At 35.0% G+C, this 18,905-nt stretch overlaps 2 protein-coding genes across 6 annotated transcripts in view; one reads left to right on the top strand and one right to left on the bottom strand.

The window, feature by feature from the left end:
- ZGRF1 (zinc finger GRF-type containing 1) overlaps nt 1–6,470 on the bottom strand; it is a 94,874-nt gene extending 88,404 nt beyond the window's left edge. Inside the window, exons 1-4 of the mRNA XM_051967141.1 lie at nt 6,346–6,470; nt 6,157–6,237; nt 5,019–5,078; nt 815–1,000 (exon numbers count right to left, since the gene is read on the bottom strand). Of these exons, the coding sequence (XP_051823101.1) occupies nt 815–1,000; nt 5,019–5,078; nt 6,157–6,237; nt 6,346–6,366 (348 nt within the window). The 5' untranslated portion in view covers nt 6,367–6,470. The remainder of the gene's footprint in view (nt 1–814; nt 1,001–5,018; nt 5,079–6,156; nt 6,238–6,345) is intronic.
- A 3,480-nt stretch (nt 6,471–9,950) lies between these two features.
- LARP7 (La ribonucleoprotein 7, transcriptional regulator) overlaps nt 9,951–18,905 on the top strand; it is a 32,189-nt gene continuing 23,234 nt past the window's right edge. For 2 of the 5 annotated variants that reach the window (XM_051967126.1, XM_051967125.1), the window contains exon 1: nt 10,242–10,349. In XM_051967126.1, the coding sequence (XP_051823086.1) occupies nt 10,340–10,349 (10 nt within the window). In that variant the 5' untranslated portion in view covers nt 10,242–10,339. Of the gene's footprint in view, nt 10,068–10,241; nt 10,350–11,046; nt 11,128–13,384; nt 13,400–18,905 lie in introns of those variants that run through there. The other 3 variants (XM_051967127.1, XM_051967128.1, XM_051967131.1) reach the window with 3 other exon arrangements.

The following is an 18,905-nucleotide window of genomic DNA, read 5'->3' as shown; positions in this document are numbered from 1 at the left end:
AAGTGTCTTGCCCAGGGTCATACAGTTAGTGTCAGAAGCAGGAATGGAATCCAGATTTTCCTGTCTCTAAGCCCAACACTTTATTCTATCCACAGCACTGCCTATCCACCTCTAAAATTAAATAATTTATTAAACTTTGCTTTTATACTTTTTGTTCAATTATTTCAGTCATGTCTAAATTTTTATTACTCTATTTGGGGCTGTAGTGGCAAAGATACTGGAATGGTTTGCCATTTTCTTCCCCAGCTCATTTTATAGATGAAGAAATTGAGATAAACAGAGTTAAGTGACTTGCCAAGAACTAGTAAGTGTCTGAGGCTGGACTCATCAAAAAGATGAGTATTCCTGACTCTACTCTCTCCGCTGTTCCACCTTAATGCTGATATTTACTACACTAAAATATGTCAAAACATAAATATCTCAGAGTCAGATACGTATTTGGTAATTTCCTCACAGAATATTTTAGCAGTGAGATTATAGTATGGAATTACACAAAGAACCAGCCTTAGAATTAAGAATATCTCAGTTCAAGTCTCATCTTTTAATACAAAGTGATACAAACTTGATACAAACTAAGTTACTTTAAGCAAACCATTAAACTTCTAACTTTTCTAGACTAATCTCTAAGTCTATAAATGACAGAACGAATTTTATCTGCATTGGCTTAGAGAGAGGTTTAACAATGGAAATGCCTTATACCAATGAAATAATCAATAAAATGAATTCCTGATAAACTGTAATAACCTTAAAACTTGCTGATCATTTACAAAATTTTATACAATCTGATTTTTTTATTTTAAATAGAAAAACTTACAATAAACTTTCTTTTTAAACCAGTACGTAGACATGGTTTTGGCTTGTTAGAAGGTTTCAATCCTTGTACCTTCAACATGGGTATTTCCATTTTAACTTCTAAATTGTTAGAGATGTTTTCAACATTTTTTACATCTTCAATGGTGATTAAATATCGATCAGTCTCTAAGTCATCTCCAGGTTTCATCTATATTTTAAAGAAAAAAGCCCCAAACATACACATTTGTTAACATAAGAAGTCAATATGCAAATCAAAAAGCAGCTTCTCTTAAATGACATAAAAATGTAAATTTGTATATGAATAACAAGAATCATATTGATATCTTTTACTACCAAAATGAACATATAGCACACATTTGTTCAAAATTATACCACATACATATAGTCACTCTACTAAACCATACAAGAATGTAAGCTCATTAAGGGGCTAAACTGTTTTTTGTCTCTTTTTGTATCCTGGGCACTTAATATAGTAGCTGGTACATAGGAGGTACTTCATAAATGCTTACTGATTGCCTTGGTTTACAAGTTATTAAAATTATCTTTAAATGCATTGTTATTTTAGTTGATCAATAATAAACTTTTAATGGTCTTTAAAAATTAAGACAATACCCAGTCCTTAGCATAGTAACTGGCATACAGGAGATGCTTAATGTTTGGTGATTAACTGATAGATGAAACGAATGTTTAAATATTTAAATATTTTTAGATTGAATAGAAACAAAACACAGTTTGTTGTTGTTGTTGTTAATTAGTTGCTTTCAGTTGTATTCAACTCTTTTTTGATCCCATTTGGAATTTTCTTCGTAAACATATTGGAGTGGTTTGCAATTTCCTTCTCTAGCCCATTTTACAGATGAAGAAACTAAGGCAAACAATGCTAAAGACTTCCTCCAGGCAAAATATCTGTAGAAAAAAAAGACAATTCTAGGCTGCTGATGGGCCTGAATTACTTAAAACCATAGAAAACATTAATGTCTTTGGGATAGGATTTGAACTTAGGTCTTCCTGACTCCAGGCATAGCACTCTATCCACTCTCCTACCTAGGTGCCCAATTTATGATTTTAAAATGTGCAAACATTTTTATAAACTTGATTGACACAGTTACATAGAAACTAAAAACATTAGGGCAATGCATCAATACAAAGTAATATTTACTAGAATTATACATTTTAAATAAGTTCTCTAAAGAAAAGAAATAAGATGGGGGAAATATTTGGAGTAAGTATACCACATAAGGCCAACATCCTGAATGTCCTAATCTTTATGTTTTTATGACTCACTATTTCTTGGGGAAACCATGTTTTATTTTATGCAGTTGTTTCCAAACTTTTGGATCTTATACCCCATTTATAGCCTTAAAAATTACTCATGATCCTCCAAAGAGCTTTTGTCTATTGGATTATAGATACTGATATTTACCATATTAGAAATTAAAACATCTTAGCACTATTATAAAAATGTTTTTTACCTTGCACATTCCCTTAAAGGATCTCAGGGACCAAAGGTCCCTGACTCCACTTTATGAGCATCACTGGTCTTCTGTACATGAGACAACTTTTTTTAGGGGGAGGGGTTATTTTTGTCATTGCTTTTTTGTTTTTTAAGGCAGCTGAATTTAAGTGATTTGCCCAGGTTTACACAGCTAGTAAGTATCAAATGTCTGAGGCCAGATTTGAACTCAGGTTCTCCTGAGTCCTCGGCTGATGCTCTAATCCTCTGTGCCACCTAGCTACCCAAGACAACTTTTCAAAGATGGAGGAAATAGCATTATACAGTGAAGAAAGAGCTCCATTTAGAGTCAAGAAGATTTAGATTCAAGCATAGTTGTACCACTATCAATTAACATTCATAAGTGCCAGCTACTATGCTAAGTACTGGGAATTTAAAAGGCAAAAGACAGTTCTTGCCCTCAAGGAGCTTACAATCTAACAGGGGGACACAATATGCAAAGAAATATATACCCCCCAAAAAAATTATATACAGGACAAATGGGAAATAATTAACAGAAAGACTGCACTAGAAGTAAGAGAGGTTAGGGATGGCTTCTTGTAGAAGATGGGATTTTTGTTCGGATTTGAAGGAAACCAGGGATACCAGTAGCCAGAGTTGTAGAGAGAGTGATCTGGGCATAGGAGATAGCTAGAGAAAATGCCTGAAACCAAAAGATGGAGTGTCTTGTTCATGCAACAATCAGGAGACCAGTGTTATTGGACTGAAGAATACCTGAAAAAGACCTAGAAAGACTTATATAAACTGATGTTAAGTGAAAGAACCAAGAGAACATTGAACATAGTAACAATAAGATTATGTGAGGATCAACTTTGACGGACTTGGTTCTTTTCAATAATGAGGTGATTTAGGCCAATTCCAATAGACTTGTAATAGAGAAAGATCCAGAGAAAGCACTATGAGTACTGAATGTGAATCCCAACATAGTTATTTTGAGCTTTTTGTTGTTTGCTTACTTTTTTTTCTTTCCCATTTTTTTCCCTTTTTGATGATTTTTTTTTGTGCAGCATGATTATGTGGAAATAGGTTTAGAAGAATTGCATGTATATTGGATTACTTGTCTAGGGGAAAAGGATAGGAGAAGAGAGGGAGAAAAATTTGGAACACAAAGTTTTGCAAGGATGAATATTGAAAACTATCTTTTGCTTGTATTTTGAACAAAAAAAAGCTATTATTTTTTTTAAAAAGAATATCTGAAGGGGAATAAGGCATAAGAAGACTGGAAAGACAGGAGGGGGATAGGTTATGAAAGGCTTTGAATGCCAAGAAGAACATATTATATTTGATTCTCAAGTCAAATGAAGCCACTGGAATTTACTCAGTGACGGGGTTGGTGGGTATATGTGTGACATAATCAGTCTTGTGCCTTAGGAAAATCACTTTGGTGGCTAAATGGAGACTGAAGTAAGGAGAGATTTGAAGGAGACCGACCCACCAGTAATCCAGGTATAAAACAAGGAAGGCCTGCACTAGAGGAGTAGCAGTAACACAGGAAAAAAGAGGAAATACTCAAGAGATGTTGTAAAAGTGAAATTCACAAGACTTAGTAACAGATTGTATATGCAGGTGGGGATGGAGGGAATGATAGAGGATAGTGAAGAGTTGAAGCTGACACCTCGATTACAAATCTGAGGAACTAAGAAGATGGTGTTGCCCTCTACAGAAATAGGAAAGGTGGGGTGGAGAGAGAGAAGAAAGATAGAATTAGTAGGAAATATAATGAGTTATGTTTTGGATATATTGAGTTTAAGATGTCTACTGGACAATTAGTGAGAGATGTCTGAAAGGCAGCTGGAAATTTCAAGATTAAAAATTAGTAGAGAGATTGGGAAAGGAAAGGTAGCTATGAGATCAACAGCATAGAAATAGTTATTAAATCTATGGGAAGTGATGAGATCATTAAGTGAAGTAGTATAGAGGAAGAAAAGAGCACAGAATCCCAAGAGACACATATGATTAAGAGACTATGATCAGAGAAGGAATAATCGCAGAGAAGAATCAAGAAAAAAAATCTAAAAAGAAGAAAATATCAAGAAGAGAATGGTCAATACTGTCAAAGGCTGTAGAAAGATCAAGGAGAATGATGACAGAGTCATTGGATTTGGCATGTAAGAAATAACTGGTAACTTTGGAGAGCAGTTTCAGATTTCAGAAACCAGATTACAAGGGGTTAAGAAAATAACGGAAGGAGAGAAAATGTTTGTAAAATGTTAAAAAAAAAAAAAAAAAGGTCCCTTTTAATTCTAAGTTGATGAAAATTGACTATAATCACCTCATAGCCACCAAATAACCAGAATATTAAAATAATGAAATATTATGGTGCTACCAAAAAAATATATAAAGAAATGTGTAAAGGCCCATGAAGCAAAGCAAAATCATAAGAATCACAACTACATTCACAGTAACAATTATCTGAAGAAAACAAAGAAAGAAAACAGAAATCTTTAGACAACTCTGAAAACAATAGATAACAAAAGCATTTTTGTTTATTGTCATTTGGTTCAATTTTAGGTCGGATTTCCATTTTATATGAAATAGTATATTATTTTGGTTATTATTTTCCTGTTAATGGTTTTAAGTTTACAACAAAAACATTAAAAAGAATGTTTTTTTATTAACTTTTTTTCATAAAAAGCTATCCCAGAGTGATTTCTGAAGTGATTTTTCAAAGTTAAAAAAAATATTAAAATACCTCACACTGTTTAAGAAATAAACTCTCCAAGCACTGTCCTTTGTCATCATATAAAGTTGCCTACATTAAAATAAAATAACATTTAAAAAACAAAGTTAACAGGAAAATATTTCAAATTCTTTAAAACAAATTAACAATTATTAGATAACCACATAAAATGTATTATTTGGCTTTGTCACATTTCAAATACCTCTCATCACATTAAGTAGCTTGTATTCATTTATTTGTGGCAGAATTCAGTTATCATTTATTCTAACACTATGCTAAGGACTGAGGGAGACATAAAAGACCAAAGTATTGCCCTTATAAGATCTGATAATATAGCTAATTGGGGAAATAATAAATAAACACATTTACTTATAAGTTGCAAAAACAAGGCAAGGGGTAAACTAACATGATATTAAAGGTAGTGTGAGCTTTGTGGATGGAGTCTGTTTTTTGGTTTGGTGGGATAATTAGGGTAAAGTGACTTGCTCAGGGTCACATAGCTAGTGTCACGTATTTGAGGCCAAAATTGAACTCGGGGCCTGACTCCAGGCCCAATACTCTATCCACTGGACCACCTGCCTGCCCCGTGATACTTTTTTACAAAGTAAAAACAGTGGGGTTGTATATCCAGTGGAATATCCTGGTGCAGAGAAAGAAGAGGAGCTAAAAATAAAGCATGGAATATTTGGTAAAGAGGGAAGAAACTGTCCTATCACTCCCAGAAGATTTATATTAGAGTAAAGTTAAGTAGATAAAAAGTTCTGTGGGTAAGACAAAAGCCAGACTGAGAAATGTTTCATTCTATATGCATTAGATCTTATATGTCCTATAGTCTCAAAGAGTATATGAATTTACTTTTTAAAACATTAATGTCCTGTGTTTCTTTTTCCTTGAAAATTGATAAGTAATTAATAGGCAATCTTGTGAATTCACTCAAAGATACAATTAATAAAAAATTAGTTACTACTACTATTCCAAATAAATCAACTACTCATTGAAATTCTGCTATTTCTAAACTAGCCACTATAATACTTGGATTTTCAAATCCAAGACAGAGATATACATTACAGTTTATGTAATTTTCTTAATGTTCAAATATGAATTTAAGAACTGAACTTTTAGATTCATTAATAGATTATCCCAAACGTACTTTATTTCTTGAGAAACTGATCTTCAGTATTCCATCTTGCCACACTTTTGATTTCTTCATCTTTTGATGAGTATATAGTACCTTATTTATAAAAGTATAGAAGAGAGAGTTTTTAATAATCCTATATTTATAGTTGTGAAAAACATGAATCAAATACTGAAATTGTAAAATAAAAAATTAAACACTTACAATAAATTCTTGATTTGTCATTGTTTATTCTGGAAGCAAAATCCATCTACACCCAGTAAATCTTCAATAACTGTTAGAGCACTTGCTCATTTTGTTCTGGACATACATAGGATTCACAGAGTACATCACTGTTAAGAAATATAAATAAAAATTTAAATCTGGAATGTATAAACTCATTTATAACCTGTTCTGGGCACTATAGTGTTTCAGATGGCATACGAAAAAAAAATTAATTATCTTTTCTTTATACATGGCAACCTAAAAAATAAATTCAATTTGAAATGTGTATCAGAAAATAAGTTTCTTTGCTTGATTTTAAAACGGAAAGTCTTTGGCTTTGGGAATCAAAAGACCCAAATTTGAATCCTGGTTTTACAATTTGCTACTTCAAAACAAATTACTTAAGTCTTCAGTTTTTCAGTCTATAAAAGTACATTTTCAATTGTAAAATTTTACCATCCTTGAATATCAAACTCTAATTTAAAAGTTTTCTGGATTGCTTCAGAACCACCACAAGATGGCTCCCCATAAACTTCCATTTTCAGTCTGTCAATATATTGCCGGGAAAGAGTTGCAATCACACATGTGTAAATAAAGTAGCAGAAAATACTCTTGCAAAGTGACTACTGACAGATTAAATAGGCTTCTGTGTTCTGGGACAAGGCAAAAATCATAAAAAAACATTATGTCTTAACATTTCATATAGAAAATACAATATTCTTTTTCTCCTGTTCCTGTAAAGTCAATCCATTTCTGGGGCTTTACTTGTTTAAAGAGTATACTGGGTTAGGTTTCAAATTGTAAAGTTCTATGATTTTATACAGAAAGGCTAAAGTGTTTTTTTTTTTTAATCTGAAAGCAAAAATTTAGAAAAGGGAATTCTATTTTACAACTGTGTGGTCAAAGGCACTGTATTTCACAATTTACTGGTTCTTGTAAAATTGATGCTAATTATCATCGAGGTGGGGAAATGGACAGCAGGAAAAATCAGGAAGACCTGAATTCTAAATTGGCCTCAGATACTTAACTCTTGGAAAATGACAATCCTATTTGCCTCATCTCTAGAATGAGCTGGAAGAGAAAATGGGAAACCACTCCAATATTTTTACCAAAAAAACCTCAAATGGGGTTTTGAAGAGTCAGAGAACTGAACAACCTTCCTGGGAGTTTTGGGAACTGGGTTTTTAGGATTATTTTTTTTTCATCCTGCCCGATAGCAGGAGTTTTTAACCCGGGTCTATAAACTTTTTTTTTTTAATGTAGTTTTATGCGGATAATTGTTTTTCAATGTAATTGGTTACTTTTGTAATCCTATAGATTTGATTTTATACATTTAAGCCAATATTCTGAGAAGGGGTTCCTAGATTTTAACATATTGCCAAGGGAGTACAAGACACAAAAAAAGTTAAGAATATCTGGTCTAGAATAATAGGGGGTCTTCGAATATATTTTCATGGAGTCCCTCAGCTTTGTCAGGGAAGAAAATTACATCTTCATCTTCACCAATCTCTAAGTGAAATGTATTATTTACTTCCATTAAATGTAGGTCACAAACCACTCCCCTGAGAAGTGTTCTATTACACCATACTATCAAAGGAGACTATGAACCAAAATAGACAAAGAATCCTCTCTACAAGATCTTTTGTTGTCACTATTATTGTTCAGTTGTTTTTTTGTGACCTACGCTTTGTGATCCCATTTGGGGTATTCTTGGCAAAGATAAACTAGAGTGATTTACTATTTTCATCTCTAGTAGTTTAAGGCAAAAAGAAGCTAAATTACTTTTCCAGTGTCACATATCAAATAAGTATCTGAGTCTAATTTTGAACTCAGGTCTTCCTGACTCAAGGCCCAGTACTCTATCCATTGAGCCAGGTTAAGTGACTTGCCCAGGGTTTACCCAAACCTAAATGAACAGAACACATTTCAAGAATTATCCTAGATGAAGTCTGAAAGATTTCTCCTGACTCAACAGCATCAACAAGAAGGCACATTAAAGTTTCAAGCCTTGATTTCTGCCAAACCCTCAGGGATCTCAAAGTACAGAGGTAGGGTTGAGAGAGATCACAGGTTTTTAACAGAGTCTAAAATACCCTTATCATACAAATGAGAAAACTGAAGATCAGAACGGTCCGAAGGACTTAGAACAATACCTAGCATTTGATGGTTATTTAACAATTATTTTTTGATTGTCTCCCAATTTATAGCAGCTAGCATTTTAAATTATTTATATAGTGCTATTAAAATCTGCAAAACCCTTTACATGTCAACTCCTTTTATTCTCACTATAAGGCAGTTAAGTGGCATGATATACAGAGCTAGAAGTCAGGAAGACTCATCTTCCTGAGACACTTAACTTGCTGTGTGATTGTGGACAAGTCACTTAACCCTATTTGCATTAATTTCCTCATCTGTAAAATGAACCTTCGAAAGAAAACCCCAAAGAGGGTCACAAAGAGTCGGACACAAATGATCAACAACAACATTCTCACAACCACCCTAGAAGTCTAATGTTGTTATTATCCCCATCTGACAGATGGCAGATTAAATGACTAGACTAAGTCCCTGCAGCTAGCATCTTCTGAAGCCAGATTTGAATTCAAATCTTCTTGACTTCAGGTCTTATGCTCTATATGATACCTATCTAAATTTATCTTTTTTATATCATGTTTGCATTGGGTTTCAGCCATCGGATGGTAAGCTCCTTGAGGTCAGGGCCTGGGGGGGGGGGAGTTATTTGCTTGTTTATTGTTGCCTATAATTATATCCCCTATGCTTAGCAACAGTGTCTAGCATACAATAGGCACTGGATAAATGATTGCTGATTTGACATCCTTCAGACCCAAGAGGTCTTTGGGTATCTTGTAGCCTCCCATCTCCAGAGACTCGACAAACTCAAAGCATCCAAACCTCGCCTCTTCCATTTTCCTAGTCAACAGCATTTATGTGTGCCTGACTCCTTGCTGTCTGGGAGGCACAATATGGGGAGGTGGGACTAGCTCAAATCTCAGAGCCGATGGGGGGGAGTGGAGGAGAGAAGGGAAAAAGGGGTTATAGAAGATTCCCAAGCACCAAGATGAGCAATAATTTTCATTTCAGAATTCCCTAAGCAACACCCCCCCACCCCTATGAACCCCGCAGTTACAACACAGAAACATAATACATACAAAGATACCCAAACACAGAAACAAACATCTCACGGGCACACAACATATACATACATACATATGACACGCAGATGCTCAGATACATATAAACACACATCATACACAAAACACACAACATACCCACCCAAATAGCCACACAACAGGCCAGTTACAAAAAAACTCCTAACACGCACAATAGACACACATTATACAGACACCACACACCGATTACACAAACATCATATCTCCCTACACACACATACACACACAAACACGAGGACTTTTTTGGAGATCACCTGGTCCAGCAGCAAGTCTCGATTTTCGAATTTTCCCCGCGAAAACCGGTGACGCCAGTGCTTCGCGACAAAGTTCCACCGCGCCCACTCGTGCATCCCGCCCCCGCCCTCCGAAAGCACCAGTAGCGCGGATTCTTCCGGGTCTTTGAGAACGCGAGCGAGACGACGGCTCCGGTCGCAGAGTGCGTGACGTGCATACGCCGGTTACGGAGAAGAACGGGGAGGAGACCGTTTCGGAAACTCGCGTTGTCTGGACCCGTTACCTGGGGTACTGAATCGAGTAAGTGGGAGAAGTCGAGACCTTGAGGGTGGAATACACCAAGAGCTAGATACCCCGCGTAGTCAGGCCCAAACCTGACTTTTAATTTTGGTTGGATTAGATTCCGGCATCTTCCTAAATACCTTCCCCCCTTCCTGTCTAAAACCCCGCCTCCCCGTTTCCCGCCCCTCTACTTTCCCCACATCCCCCTTCCCTTTTTGTATCAGGACATGCGCTGAAAGCCGTCGGCCATCTGTCCCCTTGTAGTCTTCAGTTGGAGGTAACCTCGAAGTATGAGGGAAGGTAAATTGAGGGTGGGGGGAGTCTGATTCCTCGAGACCCGTCCTTCTCGCTAGTCACTCAATAAATATTTATTGAACAGCTAATCTTAAGCATACATTTATTAAGCACCAATTTGTGTGCCAGGTTCTGTTCATTTGATCCCTTTAATTTACTATCCAATCAGTCAATAAAGTTCTATTAAACACCAGTGGAATTCTGGGCGCTGGGTATTCCATCCAGTCTTGCAAGGCCCGCCACCAGGAAGACATTGCATTTTTGTACCGCAAGCAGTAATGCTCTCCCTCAGAATCCATGTCTTCTGCCTGCCTTCTTTCTGTTCATGTCCCACTTTCCACAAGCACACTGCCAGTTCTCCTTATTCTTAGTGTTTTTTTCTGAGATTCTTTCCAATTTATCTGGTATATAACTTGTTTGTACAGAACTATTGGCATGTTGTTTCCCTAATTAGGAACTCCTTGAAATCAAGAGACTTTTTTTTTTTTTTTTTTTTTTTGCCTTTCTTTGTATTTCAAGTACTTGGAATGATGTCAGGGACTTTCAATATAAAGGCTAGTTGACTTAACTTCCCTCCCTTTAATTTTTACTCCTTAATCATTCGATAAGATTTTATGGCACCTTGTGTACCAGACACTTAGCATTCCATACTTTTGATTTGCCATAAAATCAGCCAACATTTATTCGATATAATGGATGTGAAGTTGTAATAAAAGATTAGACTTGAGGTCTGGAGACTTGGGAGCAGCTGGATGATGCAATGGGTAGAGCACTGGACTTGAAGGTAGGAGAACTTGAATTCAAATGTGGCCTCAGATCTTGAGCAAGTCACTAAAGTATCTTTGACTCAGTTTCCTGCTAAGTAAAATAAGGATAATAGCTCCTACCTCCTATGATTCTTGTAAGGATTGAATGAAATAATAGTGTAAAATGCTTGATCCATGTTAAGCACTATATAAATGTTACTTTTTTTTTTAACTATTAATATATCTAACTCCATTACATAGCACTTTGCCTAAAAGCAAAAAGTTATTCAGTGCTTTTTCAGTCATATCTAATTCTTCGTGATCCCATTTGTAGTTTTCTTAGCAAGATAGTGATTTGCCATTTCCTGCAGGAAGCAAGCAAGGAGGGAGGAAGGGGTTAGAGGGAGCCTTCCTGACTCCATGTAGTTTCTAGCTATATGACCTTGGGCAAGTGACTCAAGTTATGTTTTTCTCAGTATCCTCTTAACAATCACACCTACCTCCCAGGGTTGTGAGAAATGAAATAATTTCTAAAGTGCTTGATACCTATTAAGCATTATACAAATGCTAGCTACTATTATTATTAATCCTGGATCTATTCTTTACCTAACTATGCTATTGAGCAGCTCAGACTTAATTGTTTACCTTCTAAGTGAGAAACAGTTAAATATGGAATTAATTATAGATCCTTTTCTTTTCTGACACACAGCCTAGTCAAATTTAGAGAGACTTATCTTTAAGTTGACTGTAGAATGATAAATTTCTCATATACAGCAACTCAGGAAGGTATTAAGTATAAAGGTCATAATGTGTATTAATTAAAGTTATATACATGCAGTTAATTACAGATCCTTGAAAGAATAAAGCAAACTTTGCCAGGTATGCTGTTGAGATAAGAAAATCCTAAAATTCCATTTCTCTTACCTTTCACACTTCTTCCTCTTTCTGAAAAATAAAATGGTCCAAAGTAGTTTGTATTGTTGATAAAAGATAGCACTGATATAGTCCCTGAGTAAATTGGTGTTAGCTATAATAAAAATAAAATATAAATAAAATAAGAATTCATCTCATTCCTAAAAAGCAGATTAGTTATAAGAAAAGGTATAGCAAGATTTTAAAGAATCATTAATTTTCTAAGTGGAAATAATTGCTGTGTTTTAAAAGATAACACTTTTCTCCAGGAGTTAAACTGTGCGTGGCATTTTTAATATCATTTCCACTGATAAAATATCTGTTTCTGATGTTAAAATTTGACACTGCCAAAGACGTTAGTGACTAGAACATTCTCTTCAGGATTTTCCTACAACAGTAGCTATGGCTGCAGCATCCTCTCGCAGGGTTCCTCAAACTTTTTAAATAAGGGGCCAGGCAGTTCACTGTCTCGCAGGCTGTTGGAGGGCTGGACTATAGTAAAAAACAAAAACTTTGTTTTGTGGGCCTTTAAATAAAGAAACTTCATAGCCCTGGGTGAGAGGGATAATCGTCCTCAGCTGCCGCATCTGGCCCGCTGCTTGTAGTTTGAGGACCCCTGCAAGTCTATGGATATAACTCCCAACATAGTAGTTGCTGCTCAGAATGATCGTTTCAGGTGCTGTATCTGATATCTGGAGGATATTGCCATTTATAGGGTTCTCAGTAGCAACTAGTATTGGTGATAATAGTAGTGAGGGCTAACTGTGTTTAATGCATCCTCTTTCCTACAGTTATTGTTCTCCTCCTTGATGTCTACGAGGCCTGGGCTTGAAAGCAAGGCTAGTGATTTGGGGTTGGGGTTCAGAGTCCTCGATCTTCTCTATCAATGTCTAAGAGCAAGTGTTAGTTAAGGTAGTGATGTTGATTTAACTTGCTGTCATATGCTGCCCTCTTATCTCTTCAGGTTCTCTAGTTCTTTTTGGTATTATGACTACATCATAGTTGGCAGTTGGTAGTGATAGCTGTTCCTTTCTCCACAGGAGTTGCTGGATGATGGTTTTAGGCACTATATTAAAAGCAGTATTTGTGGAGTTAGGAAAGGTATTGCTTCCACTCTCAAGAGTTCTTAACTACCTGCCAGTAGTTAACAAATGTGATCAGTGATTGATACTTAGTACTGTTGAGTACATCCACCCTTTCCACCATGATTGCTGTCCTCAGGGCCAATAATCTGGAGGTCATTGCTATTCCTGAGGCTTTTGGGTTCAAGGTATTGATAATCTTAATAAGGATATACAAGAGGCAGTAGTTGAGGTGATAATAGTGATACATACTATCTTCTATCTCTTCCTCAGGGTGACTGAATCATCTTCCTAGAAATCATGTAGTTGAACACAAGTGAGTTTTCTATATGTTCATATTTGATATTTAAATTAACAATAAAAAAAATTTTTAATGTGACCCAGGAATAATAATGAGAGCAATGGCTTAAATAGAAATATCAAACTGATTGTAATTAGCTCCCACATACATTATAATATAATTTGGAAATTTTTAGCCAATAAATAATACAATATAATAGATAATGCACATTGGTTTGCTAAATCAGTATTTGGCCTTAGGGATTCATTTCTATTGGACTTTGACAACACTAGCCTAGATTATACAGAATGAAAAGCATTGTGGTATAATGGAAAGAGTAGCATTGAATTTGAAGTTAGCTATGCCCATGGTATGTCACTTCTCTTTGGGTCTCAGAAATATTTATGGCAGATTAGATAACTTCTAAGGTCCCTTGTCTTTGATTTTTGCCTTTTTGAGTTTTCTCCATTTTTTTAGGAAGCTGCAGTTATCACTGTCTCCATAAAATCTTTTCTTATTCTCAACAGGACTTTTCCTTCCTCCCAATACTTTTTAACATTTTGTTTCCATTTCTTTTACATCCTAAATGCCTTCTCATGTGTATATGTCACCTGTTTAATTATAAATTATTTGAGGAACAATGTCTATCTTGCATTCAATGACTGAAACGGAAACAATATTGGTTGAATGATTAATTAAATGACTAGATTAAATTATTGATTTATAACATTGGTTTTATTCCATCCCATTTATATCTTTTTTTTCCTCAGTAGTATTTTATTTTTCCAAATACACATAGTTTCCAACATTTGTTTTTGTAAGATTTTAAGTTCCAAATTTTACTTCCTCCATGCTTTACTTTCTATCCCCTTTCCAAGAGAGCAAGCAACTTGATATAGGTTAAACATAGACAATCCTCTTACACATTTCTATATTTGTCATTTATTAAAAAAAAAAAAAATCAGATCAAAAGGGGGAGAAAATAACCTGAGAAAGAAAAAGCATATAAGCAAAAAAAGGTGAAAATACTATGCTTTGATCCACATTCAGTCTCCATATCTTGCTCTGGATGTAGATGGCATTTCCATCCCAAGTCTATTGGAATTGTCTTGAATCACCACAATGCTGAGAAGAGCCAAATCCATTACAGTTGATCATTTTACGATCTTGCTGTTACTGTGTACAATGTTCTCTTGATTCTGCTCATTGCACTCAATATCAATTCATGTAAGTCCAGCTTTTCTGAAATCAGCCTGCTCATCATTTCCTAAAGAAAAATAATATTCCATTAATTCATATATCATAACTTATTCAGTCATTCCCCAATTAATGGTTATCTGCTCAGTTTTCAGTTCTTTGCCACTACAAAAAAGGCTGCCATGAACATTTTTGCACATGTGGGTTCTTTTCCCTCTTTTTATGTTCTCTTTGGGATACAGACCCCAATTGGAACATTGCTGCACAATGTTATAGCCCTTGGGCATAATTGCAATTTACTTTCCAGAATGGTTGGATCAGATCACAATTCCACCAGCAGTGCATTAGTATTCCAATTTTCCCACATCCCTTCCAACATTTATTATTATCTTTTCTAATCATCTTAACCAACATGATAGGTGTGACGTGTCTTAATTTGTATTTCTTTAAACAATAGTAATTTTAAACATTTTTTCATGTGAGTATAAATGGCTTAATTTCTTTATCTAAAAATTGTCTTTTCATATCCTTTAACCATTTGCCAATTGGGGAATGGCTTGTATTCTTGCAAATTTGATTTATGAGGCCTTTGTCAGAAACACTGGCAGTAAAATTTTCCCCTCAGCTTTCTGCTTCCCTTCTAATCTTGACTGCATTGGTTTTATTTGTGCAAAAACTTTAATCATATCAAAATTTATCTATTTTGCCTTTCACCATGTTCTCTAGTTCTTCTATAGCCATAAATTCCTTCCTTCTTCATAGATCTGAGAAGTAGACTATCTTTTGTTCTCCTAGTTTGCTTATAATATCACCTTTTATGTCTAAATCATGAGCCATACCTTCTTTTGGTATAGGGTGTTAGGTGCTTGTCGGTTATTTCTTGAGGCATTTCATGACATTTTTTAAAATATTAAATTTTATTCACTTGAACCATTAAATTTCTTGTAAGAAATGGGGGAATCACAAATTCTTAAAAGAATACAAGAATGACCCAAATTTAAAATGTTTGTCAAAAATTATCGTATAATTCAACATCTTATCTCCATAAAGTTTTGTGTTTGTAATCACCATAGGTAAAACTAATTTTTTTGTTATTTGAAAATTAGCATATATCACAATATATAATATCTGGAAATGGTTGGACTTCAAAGTCCATTTTCTGTGTGAACCCAAATTTATGTGACCTTTCTGTTCAGAGTTAAAATTATCTTCCTGATCTTCTCCAAGTCTCTGGTGACTTGCTGACATTTATAAATTTAACTTAGTTTGTTTATTATTTTGTCATCTTGATGCATTACTTTGTCATCTTAATGTATTACTGCTTCAATGATGCTAGCCCTAAGGGGAGAGGAACCTTTATAATTACTCAATCAAATGACTTTGTTAAGTACATTTGTGTGCCAAATACTGTGCTAAACACTAAAGATACAAAAATCTAGTCACTGCTTTCAACAGCTTTTATTGGAGGCATCTAGGTAGCACAATAGATAGAGCACCAGCCTTGGTCACCTGAGTTCGAATTGGCACTCAAATACTTAACACTTCCTAGCTGTGTGACCTTGGGCAAGTTGTGCCAAGAAAAAGAAACTTATCTTTTGTCAAGGAATTACATACAGAATTACATACTGAAAATACTCAAAAGTTATACAGAGTTGTTTTGGGACAATACATTTGGGGAGGGGAGCTTTTTTAGCTAACTTTTAAAAGAAATCAAGGATTCTAATAAATGCAGATGAGCGTGACATTAGAGGCATGAGGGGTATGGGCTGCCAAATGAGGCAGGAGATGGAGTATCAAGTGTGACAAAAAGCAAGTCAGCTTGATTTGTACAAGAAAGGGAACAATGTATAATGAACCTCAAAATATAAGTTGATGCCAAATTGTTAAGGCCGTCTGTTCTGTTCTGCCTGTTAAGGCATAAAAAAGAGTTTGTCTGACCCTATGACTAACAACAAGAAGACACTAAAGTATTGAGTAGGATAGTGACATGGTCAGGCTTGCCCTTTAGGAAGACTTCCAGTAATGGAAGTGGAAGGAGGATTGGTATGGGGAGAGATTTGAGACAAGAAAACTCCTTTTACAATAGTTTTTTTTTTTTTTTTTTTTTCCTCCAGTGTTCCCAACTGTTCTTTTATCAAAAAGGTACTTTTTTTCTTAAGGTAATATATGTTTTCTGGTTTATAGAACAGATTTGTTGAATTCCATTATTTCTTTGTTTTTTGTCTAATCTGCTTCAATGATTAACCTATTATTATTTTTTTAGCCCAGTACTAAATATTTTTGATAACTGCTACTTTGAGAATTACTCATTTCTTCATCTGTAAAATGAGCTGGAAAAAGAAATAGAAGCTATCAATAGAAAGTATCAAACAAAAATAAGCATGATAAAAGACAAAAATGATAGGAATTTAACAGAAGTAGATGTCCAGATTACACAAGGGAACCATATAAGAAAGATTTAACTATAGAGGGTCACAGTCAATAGGGAAACTCTAGGTAAGGTATAGACCCTTCAGCCCAGAGAGTTAGCCCTGCTAACTATGTCTGGTTCGGCTCCCCATCTCCCCTAAGGGCACTCAGCCTTCCTAAGAAGTCAGGGGGTGGTGACAACCTGTGTTGTGATTGAAGCAGAATGATACCAGGTGAAAGAGTGATGCCATAGCAAGTTGTTTATGTGGTCCCGTGTGCGCAGTATTGTTTTTGTTACATTATAAAAAGGGGAAAATCCTTGAAATAAACGGACTCCATTTTTCCACTATCCTTAAGTTCCTCCTCATCACTTCTCCAGTAGGAAAGTATATTTTAATCACCTGGCATGAGTGTCTAAAAAGCAGGATATTTTAATCCCTCCAATATAGGAGCTCTAGGAAGCATGGTATGTTTTGTCACCCCAACTTGGGGGCTCTAGAAAGCAGGACACAATATTTAACATTGCTGACAATCATACTAGTGTGGTTATTGATCATATGGAGACATAATGGAGAATAAAATCAAGTGGGTCTTAGGAAGCATTGTTAACTGTAAGGCTGATTCCTGCTGAATTATTAAAACCCTAAAAGACACTTGCTTCTTTGAAGGAAAGTTATAGCAGATCTGGACAGCATATTAAAAAACAGACATCACTTTGCCAACAAAGGTCTGTATAGTCAAAACAATGGGTTTTCCAGTAGCATTACTTTCGAATTGTGGTGCTGGAGAAAACTTATAAGAGTATTGTAGTCTCTCAAAAGGAAATCAGATCAGTCAATATTTAAATAAATTAATTCAGGCTAGTCACTGGAAAGTCAAACTTCGTTAGTATTGTTATTTTTATCTTATTTGTACAGCTCAGTCACCAGCATTGAATAGTCTTCTATTTAAATTGTCCTTCATTTTGTGATTGAAGCTGTATAAATATTGTTTTGATAGATGAATTTAAACTTTTTTTTTTTTTTGCATTTTGTAGTTATTTAGATGAGACTTCTTTTTCCATTATTGTTTACTGGATTCTGTTGTTATTGTTTATAAATGCTGTTGGGTTTTGTGGCTTTATATTTGTAGACTGCCACTTTAGTAAAGTCGTCTGAATGTTTCAATTTCTTTGCTGAATACTCAGGATTTTGTAGGTAAATCAGCAGATAATCAGTAGATAGAATTAGTTTAATCTGCTTCTGATGTTTAGAATCTTATCAAATAATAGCAAGGAAAAGGTGTGTTTCTTCCATTTACTCCTATATTTACTGGAAAAGGTTCAAGTGCTTCCCCAATGCATATACTAGTTTTTAGCTTTAGATAGACAATTCTTAACTTTTTTTTTTAAGATTGCTCTAGGCTAGAGATATCAAACATTTGACATAAAGTTTGTTATTGTTCCATTATTCCAACTCTTTGTGACCCCATTTGAGGTTTTCTTGGCAAAGAATACTGCAGTATTTTTTCTCTAGCTCATTTTACTGATGAGGTAGGTGACTTACCCATGGACATACAGCTAGTTTGTTTCGGAGGCTGCATTTAAACTCAGGTCTTCTAACTGTAGTCCCCTCTATTGAACCACCTAGCTGCTGATAAAATTTAGTGGCCCAGTTTCTGTGTTGAGTGTGGCACCACTGCTCTTTGCCTGTATTTTGTAAAATAATAGGTTTGTAATTTGTCAGAAGCTTTTTCTGCATCTATTGAAATGATCTTGTGGTTTTGGATATTTTTGTTTTTAATACGGTTGATTTTATGAATTGTTTTCCTTAATTTTGAGCCATCTTTGCATCCTTAGTAGCATAGTGCCATTTACTTGTGTGATTTTTAGACAATGGGTTTTAATCACATAATATGTCACAGGTTTTAAATATCTGCACCTTAGTAATATTTGGTT

This window comes from Antechinus flavipes, chromosome 6 (assembly GCF_016432865.1).
Source record: "Antechinus flavipes isolate AdamAnt ecotype Samford, QLD, Australia chromosome 6, AdamAnt_v2, whole genome shotgun sequence".
NCBI classification, from domain to species: domain Eukaryota; kingdom Metazoa; phylum Chordata; class Mammalia; order Dasyuromorphia; family Dasyuridae; genus Antechinus; species Antechinus flavipes.
The sequence above is the reverse complement of the archived record's forward strand: the minus strand, read 5'-3'. Positions and strand labels throughout refer to the sequence as shown.